Below are 24,097 nucleotides of genomic sequence, written 5' to 3'. Positions count from 1 at the left end.
TATGTTAATTGGGCAGTGGGCCGTTACTCACCATACATCTATATTTTGCTCTTTAGCACACCGGCACTTCTCACAAGCTGCCAGTGTTTTCTAACCTATCTATTCATCATGTGACCCTAAATAAACAGCATTACCCAGGAGACACTGTATGATGATTGCTCACCTGTTCTGCTTTTCCTGCTAATCTCTGTATACAGTTTATGGTGAGCAGACAGATACCAATCACAGTGTGGAGAGGAAAAAAAGTTGCACTACGCCAAACATTAGAAATGTTGAACTCGTTCTGCGTGAATAGTTATGTACGGATTAGGAAGCCCTAAGCAGCCATCCACTCAAATATTTTTCTTACTCCGTTTTCCCGTTATAATTCGATAATTATCTCGTGATCTCGACATAACCAAACAGTAATTTAACATAGGGGTCGGCAGGAGCGTTTCTAAATGATATCTTCAAAGGGGTTTTCTGTGTCATGGTGGTTGTCTCTATTATAGCCTACTACCAGGTTAGGTGCACATTAAAGTCAGCAGTAAGTCAGTGAACATTTAGAGTGTAAAGTTAATGCAAGTGGTAAAATTCACTAATATTTACTCTTATTTATACCTACACCTTGTTGTAGTCCTTTACAATAAAATTTATTACTACTTTAAAATTTATACTTTACCATATCCACCTTACACTTAAAACAAGTAAAACTTTAAATGTTTGCGGGAGGGACAACAACCACCATTACATCCATGTCTTAATACAACCTATTGAAATTAATAACATTTACCCTCAAGGTTTAGTTTGTAGTTTAGTAGTAGTGCGACAGCTCCCTTAGCACTTGTTGTTAAACTGCACATTCATTTTAAAAGCTGAAAAGCTTGTTGTTAAAAGACAGTACATTTAAAATCTCTCTTAAAACTGAAAAATGTGGGTTAAAACTGAGAAAGTATAGATGCTGTTTGTTGACAAGCACGCACCATACAGTCTATGACACGCACACGGATCCATCACTTCCGTTTTCTCTTTCTCTGTCAAGTCAGGTATTTAAGCATACTCTTTATTTCAAAATAAAATGTGTGCAAAACAACATGTGCCTTCATTCATGAATAAAATATAAGGCCTCGGTGAAAATTAAGTACAGCCTTAAAAAATAAATAGAAAAGATATTTCCTTTTTTATTAACGTACTGTGTTCCCGCAGTCTTGCACGGTTTTGTGTGAAAAGTATACGCTACATTTTACTATTTAACTTCCGGTATGGTTGCGGCTAAGGTAACCATGGCTGACTTGATGTAGCTCAGGGCAGCTAGGAGACCAAACCGACAATCAACTATCTGCAGTTAGCAAATACAGGCTAGCTGCCCGGTCATACAGACGGGAATATGGTGTCCACTGCTGTGCTCTTTCTGTTAACTGTCGGCTGTGTCTGTGGGAAAGCTGCAGCAGAAAGGGAACTTGTATATGTGACTGTGGTGAGTAATATTAATATTTGGTATAACTCTTCCGAAGCTGTGTTGCAACTGTGTAACCGATCCGCGTCGTTTCTCTTCGGTGTGGATCGACGCCTGCGGAACTGTATTCAAAATTTAGGAGATTTAGTTTTTACTTTGCTTTTATGTAAACATGTATATTAGTCTGATCACGAATTAAGCCTAAGACACATAATGTGAGTATTTTAGTGAATTCGGCGTATTAAAAATCCAAGTAGCAAAAATTCAAAGTCGTGAGACACCACGAAACAACAACAGCACTTCAAAAAGAACAAAACAGGAAATAACGTTAGTTTAACGTTAGCTAGTGCCAGCTATGCATTACATGCCTTAATAACCTGTCTTACTTGTCAGACTGAAAATGTATGTTAAAATGTTTGGAACAAGTTACAGCATTGGTCATTATAGTTTCATTATAACAACAATGCAAACATCAAACAACACTTGGGAATAGCTGATGTTCTTTGATTCATATCTAATCTCTGAAGAATTTTTGGTCAGATTGATAATTGTAGAAACCTCACTCGTCTCAGGGACACATTAATGAAGCACTGGCCTAAGTATTTGCAGATGCCCTGGACCTGTCTTTTCACAGCTCATCAGGAATGCCGTCCTGCCCCAGGGAATAAATGCAGTATAGTCAGGGATACAGAAGTTAGTGTCTTGACAGAGCAACGGTGAGAAACATTATATTGTCTTCACTGCAAGAGGATACAGTTACGCAGATAGAACACACGCAAGCACAATTCTGTATATCTCCTTAGGCTGTGCAAATATTTTGTGAGAGCATTTTAAATGCTTGTTTAGACCTTGATGGATGTATAAAGGTTGTCTTATCCTCTCCGAGTCCTTGACCATTATCTATATAGAGTACTAACCGGTGACTTCACATTAGTGTATTTTGTCATGTCCTCCTTGTGAGCGTCAGTGAATTTAATTGGGGAGAGTATGGACACACTCGCAGGAGGCTGATAATGTTAGCATTGCATTGCCATACTCTGTTCATTCCAGAGATAACACACTGTGGCAAGCTGTAAATGCAAACGTTGTGACTGATGAAAGTCCTTTTTCTTTTAGCGTAACAGACAAGGACTCTGTGAGGACTGAGATAGCATTGGACACACTCCTGTTTTCCCATGTTTAAAGGCTCTTTATTGAGCATCTTGCATGCGAGAGGGAGGCCAGGTCAGAGGGTCAACATAGATTTTCTCATATGAAAGTTTTGTCGACTGTTGTTGCAACTGCTATTGAGGGCGCTTAATGGCGCACAGTCCTTTTTTTTGCACTCATTCTTAGGAATGGTTCCCCAGTTGACTGCTACATAGCCATTAAGGGATCAAGTTTAGAAGATTAGATGGTCTAAAGCCCTTCAAAAATAAATTATACTTTATTTATTTTGGATGGATCAGTCATGCATGCTCTCCACTCCAGAAAACCACAAACCCACACTTCTCTTTGGTGGCTCGAAGATTGAAACTTGAAACTGTTCTACTTGAATAGACAAGCTCTTGTGGTGGCATCCAGTAACAAAATCTAATTGACTGGATACAGTTATTACTTTCAACTTACACCAACATTAAAGTTCAAAACATAAGTTCTTTATAGTCAAAGGAACAGTTTCAAGTAAAACACCCAGTTAAAAATAAACATAGTTCCCCTTGTACAGTATGTTGAGTAATTGTAGGTTTCTTTAGTATTGTACTTTTAAATCCTGTCCTAACATTCACTTATTAAATGGCATTCACACTTTTTATTATCAGCCTAGACTTCCTTTTGTTTTGTTTTCCAGACATGCTTATACTGCAGTTTGTAATCGGTTTTAGGCCTGTTGTGTTTTGGAGTCTTCAGTTATCATATTTTAGCTGGTTATGGATGACATTGCGGTGTCAGACCAACACTTGGTAAGATCGTTATCATCAGCTGACTGAATATTATAACAGATAAAATTAGGATGGAGGTTTTGGTTTGATTCCTTTTGTTTTTTTTTAGAGGAGCTGCATGGAGTTTTACAAACGTTCCACGTTAAAGGCGGAATAAAGAGATATCAAATAAAGCTATCTATTCTCAAGAAGTTGGAAGTAGAGCTTCTAAAGAGACTTGTAAAGACCACAGTCAAACATCACATAATGAAACTGTAAACATTGTTTTTTTGCTGACAATCAATACATCAGCTTTATCAAGTGGCTTTTTGCTACAAAAGTATTTTATTGCTAAATACATTCACATTTACCTGTCATTTATGACGTCGTGTTGTTAGATTCATGTGCAGCTGCATTCCAGTGTTTTTCTACTAAGAAGATTTCTTCAACAAAACAAGCCATTGGTCCTGTCAGGGTAAAGTGTTTTCCCTGTTCCTTCATAATCGTTGTTTGGACTTTTTTATCTAAATATCTGTCGCTTTCTATTACAGTTTTTATCAGAGAATTTAGAGATAAAGTCAGAGCCTTTTTATGTTGGTATATTTCTTGTAGCACTCAATTTTGACCTATTAAGCCAATTTCTCTGTCATATATTTAGTTGAGTGTTAATCTAGCTCCCAAAATACTTCAACATTAAATTGTATAGACAGCGATTCTGCTGCTGTCCAACCCTACTAATCTCATTATCACCTAATTACAGCACAATCCTTCTTCCTTCTAGTCTCTGTGTAGCAACGCTGGGGTTTTTCAAAACAGCTTGGGGTAATAGAAAATACTGATACATGTCACATTTTCCTGTATTTTGCTGTAGTTGCACAGTAAAAGGGAAGTAGTGTGTTCTTATTTGGGCATTGTTACCTGACATCTCTTCTGTTTCCCCTCCAGCTGTTTCGGCATGGTGACAGGTCACCGGTCAAAGCATTTCCCACAGACCCACACCAAGAGAGCGACTGGCCTCAAGGCTTTGGGCAGCTATCACAGGTATAATGAATATGTTTTAACTGGAGTGACTGCAAACATCAGCACGCACAGTACTTGTCACGCAAACTTTTTATTCTTCCCAGCCCTTTTCTGCCTGATATAGCTGGAAAACGGTTTCAATAGGTGCATCGTTTTATGCAGCGTCTCGACGTCTTGTATATGTTTTTTTAGGAGGGGATGAGGCAGCACTTTGAGCTGGGCCAGTATCTGCGGAAGCGATACAAAGGATTCCTTAATGACACCTATAAAAGACAAGAGGTAGGTGAACTCACCTCATCCTCTTTTAGATCACATGACACCTCACCAGAAGCCTCATATGCATGTTAACGTTTAGAAGAGAGGGCCCCTTGCCGTGTTGGTGTTATACAGGGTTCCCACTGCTGCTGCAATTCCTGAGAATGGACTGACCCGAGCAAAGAAAGTCTGCGATGACCATGCTACAGTGTGTGAATACATTCGACCCCTCACTTGCAACCCCTTTGTCCTCAGATCTCAGTTCGCAGTACAGACGTCGATCGCACCCTGATGAGCGCCGAGGCCAACCTCGCAGGTCTCTGCTCTACCGCCTACACAGTAATATTTCTCTTTCCAGTACTTTCCTTCCCCACGTTAACAGTCTGTCTTATTCGTCCTTCATCTAGGTCTCTACCCCCCCACTGGTCAGCAGGTCTTTGACCCAAACTTGAAGTGGCAGCCCATACCTGTACACACTGTGCCACAAAGTGAAGAGAGGGTATGTAGATAATATAAATAGTTCTGTCAGTTCCCCTTGCTATATCGCCGCAGCTTGTCTAAACTTTCGGTCTCCTTTTTTTTAGCTTCTCTCTTTTCCTCTTGGAGACTGTCCTCGCTACAAACAGCTGATGAATGAAACTGAACACACACCTGAATTTATTAATGTCACCACCACATACAAGGTACAGTCTGCTTCTCTTTTCCCCATTTCATCATATACAGAATATGGCACCAAGATTAGGGCCATAGCTACTAATAAGAGGCACTCAGGTCATGTCCCCACTATATTATGTCCAATATATCTGATAATTAAGGTGGGATATGTTGCATCAAAAGGAATATACATTCTACAATTACTTTTTCTGGTATTTTCTAGTGTTAAATCTTAAAATTATTATGACATATTTAAATATTTTAATTTAGGCATGTGGAGCTTACTGTGTTCTTCTCCTCAGGATATTATAGAGCTGGTGAGGAATAAAACAGGACTGAATAAGACCAATGTGGAGTCAGTCTGGAGCGTGTATGACACCCTCTTCTGTGAGGTGAGAACACACACACACACACCGAAACAGACAGTCACCAGAAGTATAAACAAGAAGTCAGAGCAGAAATGAAACCTACGCTTTGTATCAATATTTCTTTTGACTAAGGCAGGAAATGTTCAGATAATCTCCTCATTAACTTCTACAAAAAATGTTCTGACATGACTCCTTTTCTTAAAGGTATGATAAAAATTGTTCACTGGAGCCAGAAATAAAATGTAATATAACTACATCATTATAATGACAATTTGTCTAATCCATTGTTATGAGAGATTTTGGCAGGTTTGCATATTATAGGAAAAAAGTCTGGTTCACTACACATGTTGTCTTCATTTCAAAATAAGAGCGTCCTGTTATTCAAGACATGATTCACAAGCTGTTTGAAGTTCAACTGAGAAGTTCACCCAAGTTATGTGTGAAACTTCTGGTGGGCCAGACGGGAACTGACCAAATGTGTCTTAGTCTTGTGACTCAACTGGCCTCATCGGTTTTTGAGGATCACGTGGGCATTTTGGCAAACAAGCTGTTAGAGTAACGGGACTGTGCAACTCTTATCTAGTTAACAAATGCCCCTGTGTGCGTTTCAGCTGGGGTTTTAGTGGACAGCATGAGCACACATATGCCACACTAACATGAGTAGCTAAGATTTAGTATTTTTCAAATGTTTTTAGGGATTATTATCTATATTTTTATGAGTCAAAAACATACAAAATAGTGTGAGATTTTAAGTAAGAGGCAAATATAAAATTGGGTCACTGAGTCAATCAACAGAAAAATTTAGCAACAATGAGAGAGACTTGCTGGCAGAAGACTGCTGGCAAAGTGCGATCAAGAACAACTTGCCACAGCTTAATAAAAGATTGGAAACTATCTTTTTCATGGTTTCCATAATTCCCTGTGTGTGTGTGTGTGTGTGTGTGTGTGTGTGTGTGTGTGTGTTCGTTCAGTCCCGGCACAACATGTCTGCTCCTGACTGGGTTACTCCTGATGTTATGGAGAAGCTCAGAGTGCTTAAAGACTTTGGATTTCAGGTAATATTTGTTTTTGGTGTCTCATGATGGTTCACATGCTAAAAGTATTGTAATGATACTGTTTGATGCATGATGTCCACAGGTCATATTCGGGTTCTACAAACAACAAGAAAAGAGCCGGCTGCAGGGAGGTATGTGCTGCTTTACTGCAGGGACTTGCCAAACTACATTTGTGTGTGTGTGTAATAATGTTTCTTTGCTTTTTTTTTAATATATAAAATGTCCCTTCATAGTACTTACACTGTCAAAGCAACTGCTATACAATCATGATTATTATAGTCGACCCTGACGAGCAGTATAGTACTATATTTTTCTAATGGTCAACAAAAACAGGTCATGAATATAAAGTTTCATTAAGGAAAAGGGCAAAATAATTTATTTAAAAAGCTGGGCACTGTAGTTTAAGCTTAAACAAGCATTTGTTAGGGAACATTTTAAGCAGTGGATTAATCCACATTTCCTCTTGTGAGCATTTTTTGGAAAACAATGGAGCTCTGTGGCACAGAGGAAGAAGATACTTGATAGTAGGATACATTCATTGTTGGTTTTAGTTTTTTCATGAGCTTTGTTGACAGTAGGAAAACTACAGACTGTCTCCAGGCATTTAAATACAGGATTAAGTGGGGAAATTAGAGCTGCTGCTGTCTTTTAGGTATCTTGTTGGGTGAAATAGTGAAGAATCTTTCCAAGATGGCCGTCCCAGACCCAAAACCGAGACTGAAAATGATGATGCTGTCAGCGGTGAGCTAGTTAACTACACAAACGCTATAAGAATTACTTTAAATTACTGTTTTTTTTCACCTAGTCAGGTTAGCTGTTTCCAGCCTTTGTGTTAAGCTAAGCTAACCGTCGCCTGGCTGTATCTTCTCATCTAACTCTTGGCAAGAAACTATTTCTTTGTGTCATTTTCCACAGCATGATACCACTGTAGCCGCTCTTCAGGCCAGCTTGAATGTGTTCAATGGAAGACAGCCACCATATGCCTCCTGTCAAATACTTGAGCTGTACAGGGATGACAATGGGTAAATTACACACAAACAAGAGTATACTGTTGACACTTACTGAAACATAATAATGACACACACAGGCTCCATGTGATATTGAGAAGCTGATACCAGAAAGAAAGAAAATATGTATATATATAAGTGGTAAAAATTGACGAGACTTTTACTTTGAAACACAACCAGATTCAACTGTGTCAAAAATACAAGGGTGAAGGAGCCAGTAGATTTAAATGAGCTGTTACGATACTTGTTCCTCATAATCTGGTACACTGATGTCCATGAGTACTATTTGTGGGTTTAAAGAGCTTAAAGTGGACATTAAACATGTTTAAATGTGACATTAGACTGTTAAACTGAATATTGTACCCTTGTCTCTCTCTCTCTCTCTGTGTCCATGCAGCTCTTTTTCGGTGTCGATGTTTTACCGAAACGACAGCACAGTGGAGCCCTACCATCTGCAGTTACCAGGCTGCTCCCTTGACTGCCCCCTAGACAAGTTTGTGAGAATTACAAAGCTCTCTATTTCAGAAGACCGGGACAAAGAGTGTGAAGTGCCCTCGGAAGGGAGCAATGAAGGTGAACTTTTCCAACACTAATAACTGCTAAAATAAAATGAAAAAGTTGACCACCAGTCATCCATTTTCACCATTCTTCCTTCCTCTCCTGTGTCCTCTACCCATCTGTCTTTCTTTTGTCTTGCCGTCTTCAGAAGTGATCATCAGTCTGGCGGTGTCCAGCTTTCTGCTCCTCCTCCTCATCGCCCTCCTCCTCTGTGTTATTTGTTGGAAGACGAAGCCAAACAGCAGCCGGGGATACCACCATGTGGTCAACCAGGAGGTCGGAGAGGAATCCTGACAGAAGCATAAACTCCTCTCTCGGAGATCTACTAACCTCGCGTCTTGGGACAGCAGCGATGACGATGAACTTTAAACTTCTGAGTTACCATTTGTGATAGTTTCAACACATTAGGTTCAGGGACCCACAACCATAAGAGTCAGAATGACCCTGTTTCTTTTAGGTCAGAAGGAAAATTTAAGCTTTTTAAAGATTTAAACTTAAGGTTTTAGAGAAGCCCAGCTTTTTCACCATCACTCTGAACTAACATGATTAGTGATGTTAGTTATTAGTGATGATTGAGACATTGTTGGAGAGACCAGGACTGGTTTCTACACCAAGAACACACAGCAGGGAAAACATTTTTATTATATCTAAAGTGTTCCAATGTGGTCTGATCTGCAATCAGCCAAATAGGTTCACGATTTCAACAAATAGTAGCCTGATTTTTCTGCTTGGAAAGACACTGTCCACTGTTCAGTCTGGTTTTTGTTGAAATTGTCAACCAAAATCAGATTTGAATAGCTGCAGAAAAGTTCAGCGACACAAAGTTGAGATTTTAAATAATAAAATAATGGTAGGTATTGTGATGGAAAATGGTGAGTTCTAGTTTTAGTGTTTTGCAACATGTATGACCTCCTGGCAGGTCTGATTTTCTTTTTAAAAAATATAGCACATACTATATTTTACCTGATTAGAAACATCTATGATGCTGACAGGATTAAAACTTAAGTGGCTAAATTGTTTTAATACTGAATCTCCGTCCAGAGTGTTTCTAGAACTGTTTCCGCAGGTTCTTCATGTAATCGGATTACTTTTTTTAATTGGCAAGAACACATTAGTTTTGTGTCTGTGTGTATTATTGCAAATTCATGTGCCAGTTTGTGCGTGCACAGATCTGTGAGGTCTAATGACAGAGGTGCCTTAAATATTTTTAATTGGGATTTTTTTTTTTCTGCTCTAATGGATATCACACATTTTTGTTGGTGTTCAAGTTTTTGATGTAAACTGAAAACACCCTTATAAAAAGTTGTGCTTGGTTTATCAACGGAACAGTGGGGCGGGTGCTTTGGGAAATTTGGGAAACTGTCATTCACCCAGAGAGGGAGCTGACCTCGACAGCAAGCATCCACCCCCATGTATCCTTTAACATGACTGAGCTGAGCCTCACCTTTAAGGGAAACCAAGCAAAATAGTCAACAAGAATCAAAGTAGTTTGTGATATATGAATCAGCTTCTTACAAATAAAACTTACAGCATCCTTTTAAGATGTTTTTAATGTGAATATGTTTGCAATTTGGAAAAACTGAAGCTATTTACATTTGTGTGTTTTTAAATCTGGCTGCTTTTATTTATTTTTTTTTAACAGCTTTGACTGATTTGAAAAATAAGAACCCACCATCTTTTTAAATGCAGGACAGAAACATAATGCTTTTCCTTACGCAATATCATGAAAAACCAAAAACGGTGAACCTAAAACCTTCAGCGCATGCAGTTTTAGAAAAAGCTGCGGTTTTATACAAATGGAACTGAACGTTTCTTTTTTTGCCTTGGGTGAAGAAAATCCAATATATTACAAATAGGTATGAAAGATTCTGGACTTTGACATAATAATTGCTGGATAATTCAAAACGCTTGTCACACTCACTATAGTCAACATAATTAAAATTATTTGTATGTATTGTTTAGCCCCACTTGAAATTTTTGTTCATGCTGTGAAATGATTGATCAGACTTTGAGAATGTGTTGCTCATACTTTTTTCTTTTTGAAAAATACATGATCAGTCATTGCGAATGTTGCATGTAGATAATAATATGCTTAGCAGATGATTGTCAGAGAAAACCCCCACTCAGGAATGCAAAGCTACTAGTGTGGCAGCACCAATCAAATCTGTCCTCAGTGAAACCTGCTTTTACTGTTTTGTCACAGTGAGAACGTTGGGTGCTTGAAACCCCGTATATCTGCTCACAGGTCAAGCTCAACATTTTTACACATAAAACTAAATTATTTTAATACACTTAAACCATGTAATATCAAATGATTTGTCATGTTTCAAATGTGTGTCTGAAAACAAATTAAATATCTACAAGTTGGCAAATTTATATTTTCTGGCACAGTGATTTCACTAAAATATTTATCTCAGAACAGCTTCAAAGCTTGCCCATGTTTTGCATTGAGCCGGCCAGCTACTTCCTTGGCTTAAGTCGGCTGTTCCTCATGAACTTGTTAACTGGTTAATTCAGACATATGACCTGCTACCGGAGTTCATGTCTGTTTGTAGTGGTGATGATTTGATTTTTCACATGTAGTTGTGATGTGCTGTTTTATTTGGTGGGAGAAAGGGCAGTAAACTATCTGTTATGTAATGTAATACCCATTAGGTTGAACGATTGACAAATTCTGGTTCCCCTTCGTCTTAAAAACAGTGCAGTAGGCCTTTATTTAAACATGGTAGTGCTTTTCTTGCATACATCATTAGTGATCTGTTGTACGATAGGTTACATTCAGTATGGCCACGGATAAAACAATTAATAAAACAAGTACCACTGCCTTTTTTTTTTTTAAGCAGATAGAGCAAATACACAAATAATATCACAATGGAAAGAAAATATGACACTGAGTTCTTGCACTCTGATGCAGAAGCATGCACAGTAGATGTTAATTCTTCTGAAATTGGCAAGCAGCTGAACACTGATAACTTCATTTTCATTACTATTTTTGAAAGTGTCCTGTGAAACTTGTTTTTTTTTTTTGTTTTGTTTTCATGTATGATGTCAAACTTTACATTGTCATTTACAGATTGAGTTTCATGACAGCTGACAAACTTAGTTAGCACAGATACACTGATTTTGGCATATATGAAAATGTTCCATCAAAGTGAAATATTGCTTACAGGCTGCAGTCTATCAGGAGATTATGAAAAACGATAGGAGAGAGGGAAAGTGGGGGGGGGGGGAAAGGAAAATCAAACAAAAATTAATGTAAAATAAAAAAAGATGTATAAAAACATATTAAACTTCAAAAACAAAAATCTAAGATCTCACACACACATCGACTCAAGATGTCACTTAACACACATGGATTAGAAATTGATTAACTTGGAGACACTCAAACAATCAAACATACACCATCCAACCATTTCTTGTGCAAAAATATATTTTTCTTAAGGAATGAAACTGTTAGATATGACAAAATGTGATGGCACATTGATATTTCCTTTCTGAAAGGATAAATAGCAAAATATATAATACAGACGATTACTGAAGAAAATACATAAAACAAGTAGGAGATGAAATCCTACATTCAGGCCCAAAGCCTTTCCTCTCAAGGTGACTGTCTTCTAAGTGCAAATTGTTGCCTCACAGCTCCGATAGGATTAGATTCCACAAAATGTTTTTGGTCAAAAGTACGTTTTAGAGACTTCCACCCTGTTAATGAACAATCCTAGGGCAGATTTCTACTCCCATGTTGAATGTAGAATACATACTGTTCCTTTGATCTGTCATACTGTATATCCACATGTTCAAATGATACTGATAATGCTACTGCAATTAAATCTGTGATATGTTTTTAACATTCAACAACTTGACAGTGCATGGCACTCCTGTCTTACATTTTCACATAGTTTCCATTGTATAATTGTGGGTAACCTAGATTTGCAGTGGAATTGCAACAGAGCAGATTTTGTTAACGCCGGAGTCATTATTAAAGTCACCTCCACCCCTAATTAATTTGTTTGATGTTACATTTTTTACACACTTGTACAAGCTTGTGCTATTAAGAGAGAACACCCATATGGCAGCTACATATAAATTGTAAGCATTTTACATGGATGATATTTGTGAAGATAAACTGACCAGTATTTTGAATTTCTGTTAGTTATGAACATTGTCAAACTAAACAAGAATCCACTAAGGTGACTGCCTACAGTCTCAAGCTCGCTAACTGTGTTTTTACAACTTTATATTTTTGTGGCACCGAAATTAACAATCACTGTTTGACATTAAAATAATATTACCAAGTCTGTGATGGGTTAAGTTTTATTAGCTTATTGTATTGTTTTGCTAGGTCGCTGAGAATCTTCTTGGTTAAACAGGTTGAGTTTAAGCTAACTGTTAGCATTGACTAGCTCTCACTGCTACATCATCTAATGGCAAATTAGCAACAGCTAATTCCTGTCGTATGTAACCAGACCTAAAAGTGAGAAACGGCATGACATGCCCTTTGTAGATGCATATCATTTGTTTTATATTGTCAGAAAAGCCTTTTTGAGGATCAGGCTAACAGACCAGCATCCGTCACTGTTCTTTTCCAGCTTAAATGACCCTTTTTTAATGCAAATGAAAAAGATTGTATCATATAGGTGCCCATTAAACACAACCACACCGCCCAAGCTGAGTGAATATAACGTCCAGAGCTGTTGACTATCAGACCACTGCAGCTTAGGGTTAGCCACGTTAGCTTGATAAGCCAGCTACATAGCTCCTTTCTGAGCAGAATGGTACATTTGATAGGAGCACATTTGGATATAATTTACAAGGAAAAGGGGGAAAGGATGATGAGTGTTGATTATCTAGTCCCTGATAATTCCAGTCTCAGAAATGATAATCTGACCAAAACATTTGACAGAACAAGTTTGGTCTTTGCAGTTTTAGGTGTATTAGCCATATTAGTGCTAAACCTGTGGTCTAGCCTGCACTTGCTTTCATTCTATGTCCATATAGCCATTTAAAGACGTTGATGTCTAAAAAAAAAACCCCCAAAACAAGCAGTTAGTCGTGGCACAACAACTTTCCAGTTGCTGATACCACCACATTCCTCCCGAATAGTTAAGTGAATCCATTTTGAAGCCCAGCCTGGTCCAGAGCAATACCTCAGAATTTCACTTAAAAGCACCTGATTTTATGTATCTAGGGAAGCAAAATGGTGACAGGACATTGTTAGTTATTAGTCAGTCTTTTTCAATCTTTACGATGGACCCTGCTTAATTCTGTGGGGTGCAGAAATAATTTTGCGACCCGCAGTAATAATTCTGTGGCGTGGAATAGTAGTTACTGTGATGATGATGGTGGTAGTTGTTCTGCGGTGTGGAGTAGTAGTTGTGATGGTGGTGATGGTGACCCTGTATGTTTCCATAGGCGAAAAGGAGGGGGGCCGTGGAAGACGGCGGTTGCTGGGTGGACGCAACACCCGCTGTCAGAGTTGCGCTGGGTTGGATGGAGCCATACCAAGTGGACGCACCCAGCTGGGGAGTGGTGGAGAGGAGACTAGGAGATGAGAAGGATTAAAAAGAGGTCTTAAAGAAGAGGTAGGAGGGAGAGGATAATGTCAAAAGTCATTTTATCAGTCTGGGTATCGAAGTTAGGTTGAACTTGTTTGATGTACTTGAATGAATGACGGATACTGAAAGACTGCGTGTGCTTGTGTGTTCCCACCTGGCCCGATCTGTCCTACTATTAATGCTTCTGGAAAGGTCATCATCACTATCATACCGTCGAGGGTTGTCAAAGAAATAAGCTCTGGAGCTGAAACTGTGGCTGTTGATCATCCCTCCTGGAGCCTGAGAGGTACAGACATGTTAAAGCTTCATTATAGTTTACAGCTCTGAAAGTTCACAGTTCTGTCTGATAGATTATAGCTGGCATTTGTGCTTTCTACGTGTCATTTTACCAGGTTTTGGTTTGGTCTCTGGACTCTGAAGAAAACCACCACTAAGCTTGTAGGTAGCAGCTCCCAGAAAAACAGAATTATACCAAACGCGATGTAGGCTTCGCCGCTGATCTCCTGCACATCAGCCTGGAACACAAACAGTGTATCACACTGTATAAAATATTCATATTCATTACCTGAACTAAACAAAATAGTGGACCCCGTGCTGCATTTGTGCTTTTACATCTTGTGAGTGTACATGGACTTTTTCAAATAATTTTTCTTTCATAACGGACACCACTTATCATCAGAATGACAGACTTAAAGGTTGTTCATCATTTTGGGAAATAAGGTTATTTTCTTTCTTGCTGAGTCTTAGATGAGAACACCCTACAGTTTTATGTAGGTAGAATCAGGTGGCAATTAGTTTATCTATGTCTAAAGACTTCAAGCTAGGAGAAACAGCCTCTCTAAAACAAGGTGCGTCACTTTGTATTGAAACGTGGTGGGGACATAGGGGCTCAGATTAGGGGTGTGAAGAGACACTTAGCTCGCGAGACATCAGGATATGCAATATTAGGTTCATGAGAGCAAGACAAAAAGATCCTCAAAGATATCCTCAATGCTGAGATGTAGGGTGCCTCCCCCAGGACATTTTGATCTTTAAACACTTCATTTCCAGCATTCTGGTGAAAGTTTCTGCACTAGTTTATAGTGGAAATGTTTTTATTTATGTAAAAGGAACCACAAAACTCAGGTGACGCATGACATTTCAAAAGTATTACAGAATATAATGTAGTGCAGGTCTCAGGCATTCTGTGTCGCTTTCGGATCTGTTTCTCCGATAGATCAACTTTTCTCATGTAATATCATCCCAACACAACGGTCGGCATGATTTAATATTCCCTCCTTTTTTGTCATGTTCACAGGGAGACAATGGAAAACTTGGCCAAAAAGAAACTGTATCAAGAAGTTGTTCAAGTTACTGATCGGTGCTGCACGTCTTTGGGTCATTTTATAATCAGAAGCTTACTTTTTTGGACAATGCACATTTATTTCTTCTATATTTTAATTGCATTGCATGTTTTCTTAATGTGCAAATAAACCTTAATAATAAATAAACTTAATGTGCAAATATTTTTTTTTTTTAGATACAAGTTATATTTCCGAACGTTTTTTGTTACAAATTATGCTTTAAAAAAAGTGGTGGGGACAAAATCTGCCTTTTTTTTTAAATTTAAAAAATATGTCTAACAACACCTGTTTAGCTCACTAAAAACACATTTTATCTTGTGTGTTTCATCTGTACACAAACCAACACAAAATGTAAAAAGGTTTTTTGTTTTTGTGTAATTACATGCGGTAAAACTATTTCCCTCTGGATGCATACTCACCATGAAATATTTGAAGCATTCAAAATACCATAAAACCTCATCTTGTAAATAAATTTTTGTTTAAAGGTGGGGTATGCGATTCTGAAGACATTTACTCATTTAGCTGACGCTTTTATCCAAAGCGACTAACAATTGCTAGGCAAAAAAAGAATTGGATGTCATGACAAATACTATGATGACAAGCAAATTTCATATTTCCTAAAATGTCAAACTATTCCTGTAACTCTTCTAACAGTGGCCTACACCTGAATACTTTCAAACATTATGTTATATTCTAATCTAAATTATTATTACATTATTATATACTAAATATTCTAAAAATCAAATGCAGAACAGACAGATAATTATTACAATTTTAAAAAACAACTATTTAAGGATTCAAATAAAGTGTATGTGTACTTCACCTGTGATGTATACCAAGTTACTATATGTAATATATATACATAAATATGGGTAAAATGCTTGGTAAGCATAGAAACACATGCTCAGGACAGAATAATGTTGACTTGTTGACAGCTGGTATACAGAATAATTTGTAAAGCCAGATTATGCCCCCCACACATCCACACAGTTGGTGTCCATTGGTGTAATACATACACACAAACACCAACGATGAAACCCTTTAAAATGGGCTGTCTGTCTCAAGGCTTGAGCCCTGATGTAGGTCAGGACACACAGACACATGGGGTTATTTATAGCCAAACAAAGCCCTTTACCCCACTAAGCATTGCTTTCCTACATCTCCTATAATTGATTGCCCACACACACAAACTCACACACCTGGCATTTGGTTTCTGGCCAAATAAAAGCTTATTTCCTATCTATAACTGAACGCACTTGCTACCATACCTGATCAGAAACGCTGTACCAGCCGTAGTTGAAGGGACTGGGTCTATCCTGCGGTGAGAGGGCCACCACCACCAGGTTATAACAGGCTCGGGATGTGTAGAGCAAAATCACCACGGCTCCTATGGCTGTGGCTTGGCACACCGATGTTCCCTGGAGGAATAGGTACTGTGCTTATTACAGGCTCACGCTCATGTATCAGTCGGGTATTGGCCTGAAAGACTGAGGCCTGTTGAGGGCATGTTTGTTCACTACTTTGGGTGAACCTTTGAATTTATTTTGAGTAGGCCTAGTGGATCAGGGATTCCTATTTTTATTTTTTGAAAAGGCACTCTTCCTATGTGGTTTAATTAATCTGCTTGTTTGTCATAGTGAGATGTGCACTAGCTGCCATTACTGGACTGGACTTCTATGTGTCATTTAGCTAGGTAGAGATTACAAATGTCTGCAAAGTATTAGTGCTGCTCAATCATGGCAAAAATCAAGATCTCGTTTATTTTAGCCAATATTGAGATTTTCTTAACTTAATTACTCATCACTCAAATAGCCCATGAAATAAGAAGTAGTAATCCAACATTATTGAATTTAAACAGCATCTTAGAGGGCAAGAGAATGATAGCAACCCAGTGCTTGCTTAGGCTGACTGCGTAGGGGCACAGATGGGCCGCCCAGGGGTGACGACAACTTGATTCGTTACATAACACTGCAATTTAACCATGGTCAGGAGATGCAGTGACTTTAAGTTTTGAAAGATTATGCCTCACAGTGGATTGATCCGCAGCCTACAATTTTCGGACCCTCAGTGACTTTATTTCTAGGACACTAGCAATCGATCTAGTGAGTTATTCAGACCATCAAGGAGGAAAGTGAAAAATACAGAAATCTATGATTTTGTAGGCTAATTTATTCCCCTGAGTAATTTCAGTCAGCTCCTCTCGAACCGTGCGCACGTAAGGCTGGTAGACAAGCAGCAGACTTTGTAGTAATGAGATTGTTTTTGTGGTGCATCCCTCTCCCCAACCGAGACGTTTTCATTGTCTCCACCAACAGTGACATGAAATATGTAATAAATAAATAAATTTCTGTAGGCTTAAGCTAATAATGGTGACTAACAAGTTATAGCAGTTATAACCACCGGCCAGCTGAACTAAACATGCCACAGCCTGGCTGAGAGCAAGTTTGGGCTTCTAGGGAGGGGCGAGAGCCACTGCTGTAAAGGAGAGAGGTTTATAACAGAGGACAAAACGAGAACATCATTGAGACCAATTTTTTTTTGTCTAAATCATTTTTTTCATAATCGTTAGAAGCAAAAGGTGTTATTGAAAACAAAATGTGATTAATTGCACAGCCCTTTAAAGTGTAGCATGTAATAAAAAATGAAGAAATGTGCGGATGTTCCACAAACAAGTTTAACTCTAAACTGTCATTTTATTCGAGGAAGTCTGTAATTTCTGAAAACTGAAAATGTCCATATATAAGCTTCTGTAATGTAAATGTACAGCAAGAGTTTCGGGAATGTTACCAAAATGGTAAATTTTTTCAATAGCTTACCTTAATTTGTGGAATACTGACACGTTTTTAACAGATGTTAACAAATTTTGCATGCATTTATTCCTACCTTGGATTCAAGGTAAACGTTGGCAGAGGACATCTTGGCAATCTTAAAGATGCAGACAGCCAGAGAAACAGCACACAGGACAAAGAGACTGTCGTTGATCAAGACCCGGGCCAGGACTGCATGTCTGATACCCCCATCACTGGAGACATAAAGGTTGCTAACTTTTTACAATCAAGTAGTAAAAACGAACGTTCCATGGAGCTAAATGCGACATTATTATGAATGGAGAAAATGTTGTCTTAAATGGTATTTTTTTTGTTTACCTCGGTGAATCAGAGTGCTCCAGAGCTCCTTGTACAAACAATGCACAAGTTAAATTTACCACCAGGAAAAATATACTGAGACACAGGAAGAGCAAACGCAGAGGAACCCTGGATAGAGAAAGACAGAGGAATATGCAGACAGTAAGAGCCAAAAAAGGTGACATCATTCATAAACAACAACTCATTAACATTCATGGTGTTGAAGCTGCAAACCAACTGTGTGTGTGTGAGAGAAGAAAGGAAAAGAAAGAGGGAGAGAATGTGGTTGTGGAGAGGAACGAGAATTTCTGTCTTTAACCAACATGGAGGAAAAGATTATTGCATGTCATTAGATGGAGATATCGACAGTTCATTTTAGTATAATGTCCAACAGTCAAGGCAAAGGCAAAATGTTGGAAAACCTGCAAGTGACATATGAACCAACAAAGTTACAGGACAGACTTACTTGTATTTGGTGAGCTCTGGTGAATATTTGGCTTTAGCCTTAAACATCACCTAAACAAAGAAAAGTATAAAAAGAAATATCATCACACACATGATACACACACACACACACACACACACACACACACACCTGCCCCCACCTGAGGTGGTGGGTCGGGCTGTTTGACTTGAATTGACTGGAAATGCGGACAGCGTAATTTCACAAGACAATGACAGTCAGCTATTTGGAAGCAGTGATGTTAAAGAAACAGGACCATACCGCTCAACATCGAAGTTGACCCACCTTCACTAGGCAATAAAACAATAATGATAATAAAAGTTTGATTTGATTCATTTGAATCACAATCAAATTAGCACATAATTTTTGTATTAAGCCAACTCGGCCAAACAGACAATGAAAAGAGCAAAACCTAAAGAGAGATCAAACTTCATTAACAGAAAATCCAAAGAGAAATATCAGAAAGTCACAGTACTAAAACACATCTGATCTGTACCTTTTATCTCCTCAAAACTCTCCTGTACTTGTATTGCTTGGTTGGTACGAAAATGGTCAAATAAATAGTCAAACTACATATTCTCTACGAGTTGCCTTGCTGCCAACATGTTATCAGTAGTGACCTTAAAAAACATCAAACAGTCCAATTTAAGTATACAAAAGCCGGGACACTGGCCTTCAATGATCTAGTTCACCTACTTCCTGGAAATTCTTTTGACATTTTTTAAAAACCAAAATGTAGTTTAATAAGTCAGACTCTGATTAATGATGATAATGATTAATTTCTGATATTATGATAGGTGCCATGGCCAAAATTGCTTATGTCAACATTTACTAAAACACACACACACACACACACACACACACAAACATTCAGCCTTTTGCGTGAGAATGTAGGCCAGAAGGAGGTAATTTGTAACCTAGAAATGAAGCAACAAGTCAACAGAACACTGCTGGATTACATACTTTATGTACCTTCAGAAACCTATAGAAAATGTAGCTAAATCAATATTGTCTCTTCAAGCACAGAGCTGAGATTCCCCAGTGGTGAAATTAATGTTTTTTCATCTGATTATTACCATTATCCATTTTCCTCTAGTAAGTAAGAGCTAAAGTGTAATAAGGGGGAAGTAAATCACTGGTCAGGACTCAGGCCTGACTCATCAAAAAACACACTACACACATATTTCCACACGTGTCAGGCGTCAGCCTGTGCCACGCTGGCATGATGTTCTATCACGCCATTTATTACCTTCAGTGAGTTCAACATTAAAAAGCCCTGTTCAGCAGTAAGGCGATAATACAGGAACTGGGTTGTGACATTGTTTGAACAACTTATGAATCATCCTCAGTTATAACGTTGCTCAAAAACTGATTTTCTGTGCTTGTGTTTAAGCAGTCTAGGCAAGCTCTCCTGTTTTCATGCCTTTTACTGCTTTATGGACTTTAAATACATGTATATCATGTCAGCTAGAGCTGACAAGATTAGTCTGTAAATCAATTGGTTGACCTACAGACGATTAATCAGCAGCTATTTTAATAACTGAATAATCATTTTAGTCATTTTTCAAGAAAAATGCCAAATATTGTTTGGTTCCAGCATCACAAGTGTGGGAATCAGATGCATTACTAGCCATATATGGTAGTAAAGTGAATATATTTGTAGTTTGGGCTGCAGATAGGCAAAGCAATTTGAATCATTATCTGCAGCCCTAATGTCAACTTTGATCCGTCAGTGAGGGCACATCTAGTTACCCCTGAATAAATTAAAATGCAGTGCAATCTCATAACTGAATTATAAGACAGTGGTTCCCGAACTTTTTGGCTTGTGTCCCCTTTAAACACAACCAACCAGTTGACCCTGTCAAGGTCACGCCGTCCCACAATGAATTTTACAGGGTCTCAAAATGTGGTCAAAACAGTACCATTGCAGCCTGGGATTGAGTATTTAGTGTCAAATATCTTGTTCTTCACCTGCTAAATACTCCATTATGTTCACTTGCTAGATGTTAACTTTGCCTGTCTGCTGTTTGGTGCTGGGCTGGTAGAGCTAGTGGCTTTATCGGTAAACTACACTGATGAGAGCTGTGGGAGAGAAGCAGAACATTGAATTTACTGGGCCGAAAACCAAAACAATGACCTGAAAGATGCTAAAATGCTCTGTAGAATTGAGAGGACATTTTGGGTGAGTTGGGTGATATTCTCTGTGTTTGTCACTACAAATCACTTAGATGTAGTCATTTGACTCATTGTTAATATAAAATGATTGATTATAGCTGCTTTACTGTTATTCCAACTTTAATTAGGGGACATCCTTTTTTTGATTGATATCTTTAATATTACTAAGACTGTAAAACAGTTTGTTTAAGTACTCGTGATTAAGAAAGTAACACCAACCATGTGTAGGGCATTACACCCGGCACTGTTTGCCGGATGGGTCAGGAACAACAGCACTGCAGCCGGATGGTCAAAGTTTCTACTGGGAGAAAATATGAATCTGACATACTGTGTAACTCAGCTCTGACCCGGCTAGATGTGAAACCACAAGTAGGAAAAGTTTGCTCACTGAGCTGGCCAGTCACATGATTTTCCCAACATATATAGATGCATATTTTAAACCTATAATGACAGGTTTAGCATATATGGAAAAACACAATTTGTCTGGTAATGGTGGAAACCTCTGCTGCCAAGGGAGCGTAGTTTGGATCCTGTAACTGGTCACAGGTCAGCTAATGGGATACAATGTTTATAAAGCAGTCATATGACACCATTGGCTTCATTTACCTGATCTCAACTTAGCCAGTCAGACAAACTTCCTTTCTACTCAACTAACCCCGTGACCGAGACACATTCTGTGTTTTCCTTTTGGAGCAGTGATTGAACTGTGGTGGTGCCACCAACCAAAAGTCCCCAGGCGTGTAGGTGTTTCCTGAGAGAGAAACAAACAGGTCTTTGATATTTGGAGTGGGCAGGTGTGAAACAACTGTGACTGACCCACTGTGTCCCTCTCTTCCTGTTTTATACACGCCATTTGCTTGAGTCTTGCCTTGACTTATTGAATAAAAACACATCACTGGAGGCTGGGACTTAATGTAACACAGGGTTTTAAAGGGAGATCTTAACATCGCTCACCCCGGGACATGAACTGTGTCAATTTGCAGAGCTTTCAAACCAACCTTAAAAAAAAAACTGCTTCAGGTCACTCAACCCGCTCTTGCTATGGAGCATGTGGGCTGATAGTGACCACATTTCCTCATTTGAGGAAGAAGAAGCATTGGCTGTTACAGAAACCCGACTTAACCAAAAAGTGACGTTGCTAGGGAAATAGACAAGTCTTGACAGTAAGGCAATGGCCACCACCCAATACTGCATTTTGACAGGCTTAAAGAAATACTTCAGTAGTTTGGGAAATTTGCTTAGTTGCCTTCTTACAAAGAGTTAGACAAGAAGATACCACTCACATGTCTCTCCATGAAGTATGAAGCTACAGCCAGGAGACACTTAATTTAGCTTAGCATAAAGACTAGAAACAGCTAGCCTATCTTACCAGTGCCTCTAAAGCTCTTCAACTAACGTGCTGTATCTTGTTTCTTTTGAACAAATCCAAACTGTAAAAACAACACGTTTTACAGGCGGCTATGACAGGGGCGGCTATTTCTCAGCTGGGTGCAACTTCCTGGAGTCTCAAAAAGTATTCCTTTATGGTGATGTGTTATTTCTAGATAAACCACATTGCTTAGAGACAGAGGCCTCATCCTTATTTAAATGAATACACCCACCCAAAAATTATAATAAATTTTCTATTTAATGTCTGCGATTACCAATTCTTTTCAATGACAATTAATCTGCTCTGCTAATATGTTTTTAATGAATCAATGAATTGTTCTGTCTATAAAATGTTCCCAAAGCCTAATATGACGTCTTCAAATTGCTTGTTTTGCCCGAGAACAGTCCTAAAACAAATGGTGTTCAGTTTACGGTAAAGGAAGTTCACATTTGTGTAGTTGGAAATTTTTGTGCTTAAGAACTACAAAAATTTAATAAATTAACAGTGATTTCAATATATTATTTAATATTAAGCAACTAATTGTCCCAGCTCTAGCACTGTCAAAAGCCTCACAGGAGCTGTAGTTTTATAAAAGCTGGTCTTATACTTTGCTAAAATGACAACTGATGTTTGTCTACTGCAAGTTCATTGTGTCAAAATCAACATGACCATGATTAATTGTTGTCCACATGGGTGCCAGAGTTAGGTAATCAGAGCTTTTTGTCCATTGGGTGATCTTGGCACCAGGAATTGAAGGCCCTAGAAGAATAGGAATCCTCCAAAGGAGTCAATAAAAATACAGTAGAAGATAATAAAAGCGCCATTTGCTTGTGTGAAAGTTAAACTGTGTGTTAAATGTGACGTGCAAACACACAATTGCAATGTCAGCTGTTTTATGAAATCAGGTCACACAAACACTCACACCTCCTGTCCCCCTTCCCACACTCACAGTGCAGTCCTACCTGTATGAAGTAGAGGTTGAGTAGGCAAAGTGTGAAGAACTGCAGGCAGACGGGGCAGCAGTAGAGCAGCCAGTAGGCCAGAGGCTGCAGCTGGTTGGCCTGCACCACATTTTTAAAGTAAAAAGAGAAGAGGGTCGTCCTCAGCGCTGCCCACAGCAAACACAGGAACAAAAACACACTCTGGTAGCTGAAGCGCTTGTGTCCGTAGTGCAAAATGAGCCAGAGCTGCAGGTAAACGAAAACAAACAGGAAAGAGTAGAGGACGGTGTAGATGGTAGTTAGACTGAGCTCCAGTGTTGGGGAGATTGCAGCTCCATGGGACTCCCTCAGTGAGGTAAACAAATGGGAATTAACCTCCTCTCCTGCCGAAAACATATCCACTGACGGCTCGCACTAACACATGGGATGCTGTGAAGGCAAAAACACTAAACCTGGGTCAGATCTGGGCTAAATTCGCCGTGGGCGACAAAAAGACGAAGGTACTCTGGTGACAAATTGCGATAAAAGCAGTTTATTCTGAAAAGAAGTGGCATAATGAAAATGCGCTGGGGTTTAAATCCGATACTGGGTTGAGAAAAATTGGGGTCTATTTTTTTTTTTTTTAAAAGCGCTAGGTTAAAAATAACAAGACAGAGAGAAAACAAACAAGAGAGAGGTCCCTCTGTGAATCTCTGCAAAGCTGTTCTCTGCAAAAAACAACTTAAGGGGGGGGGACCTCCAGATCAGCTGTGATGCAGTTTTTGACCCGCCCCCTTGCTCTCAATTGAAAGAGAAACTAGCGCTACAGCAGTCGCCATCTTGGCTCAACACTAGGCTGATTTTCCTGGCAAACAGCTGACCGTGGAGCCACAGATT

At 38.8% G+C, this 24,097-nt stretch overlaps 2 protein-coding genes across 2 annotated transcripts; one reads left to right on the top strand and one right to left on the bottom strand.

Moving 5' to 3' along the window:
- The first annotated feature begins 1,300 nt into the window (after positions 1–1,300).
- Positions 1,301–10,626, top strand: LOC119901733 (lysosomal acid phosphatase-like). The gene is made up of 13 exons (XM_038717362.1): positions 1,301–1,456; positions 4,279–4,374; positions 4,546–4,632; positions 4,864–4,924; positions 5,016–5,107; positions 5,193–5,291; positions 5,565–5,654; positions 6,602–6,685; positions 6,768–6,816; positions 7,338–7,426; positions 7,601–7,707; positions 8,090–8,265; positions 8,399–10,626. Exons 1-13 carry the CDS (start codon positions 1,367–1,369, stop codon positions 8,542–8,544), a joined length of 1,266 nt encoding a protein of 421 aa, XP_038573290.1. The 5' UTR covers positions 1,301–1,366; the 3' UTR covers positions 8,545–10,626.
- Positions 10,627–10,945: 319 nt separating this feature from the next.
- On the bottom strand, positions 10,946–23,942 carry gpr137c (G protein-coupled receptor 137c). The gene is made up of 8 exons (XM_038717352.1): positions 23,243–23,942; positions 18,740–18,789; positions 18,295–18,402; positions 18,032–18,170; positions 16,417–16,566; positions 14,195–14,320; positions 13,960–14,084; positions 10,946–13,791 (listed from the first exon to the last, which is right to left on the bottom strand). Exons 1-8 carry the CDS (start codon positions 23,615–23,617, stop codon positions 13,509–13,511), a joined length of 1,356 nt encoding a protein of 451 aa, XP_038573280.1. The 5' UTR covers positions 23,618–23,942; the 3' UTR covers positions 10,946–13,508.
- Positions 23,943–24,097: the final 155 nt, after the last annotated feature.

The sequence above is a fragment of the Micropterus salmoides genome, unplaced genomic scaffold, assembly GCF_014851395.1.
Source record: "Micropterus salmoides isolate LMB-PRFRI ecotype aquatic unplaced genomic scaffold, ASM1485139v1 Ms_hic_scaffold_1, whole genome shotgun sequence".
NCBI lineage: Eukaryota > Metazoa > Chordata > Actinopteri > Centrarchiformes > Centrarchidae > Micropterus > Micropterus salmoides.
The sequence above is the reverse complement of the archived record's forward strand: the minus strand, read 5'-3'. Positions and strand labels throughout refer to the sequence as shown.

What these genes read in the sequence shown, in the direction of transcription:
- gpr137c (XM_038717352.1), bottom strand. Translation starts at nt 23,617, where the DNA reads ATGTTTTCGGCAGGAGAGGAGGTTAATTCCCATTTGTTTACCTCACTG. An exon ending in ACGTTTACCTTGAATCCAAG is followed by an intron (nt 16,567 to 18,031) that starts GTAGGAATAAAT and finishes CTATTCCTCCAG; the next exon opens with GGAACATCGGTGTGCCAAGC. An exon ending in AGTAGGACAGATCGGGCCAG is followed by an intron (nt 13,792 to 13,959) that starts GTGGGAACACAC and finishes CTCATCTCCTAG; the next exon opens with TCTCCTCTCCACCACTCCCC.
- LOC119901733 (XM_038717362.1), top strand. Translation starts at nt 1,367, where the DNA reads ATGGTGTCCACTGCTGTGCTCTTTCTGTTAACTGTCGGCTGTGTCTGT. An exon ending in AACTTGTATATGTGACTGTG is followed by an intron (nt 1,457 to 4,278) that starts GTGAGTAATATT and finishes TTTCCCCTCCAG; the next exon opens with CTGTTTCGGCATGGTGACAG. An exon ending in TGCCACAAAGTGAAGAGAGG is followed by an intron (nt 5,108 to 5,192) that starts GTATGTAGATAA and finishes CCTTTTTTTTAG; the next exon opens with CTTCTCTCTTTTCCTCTTGG.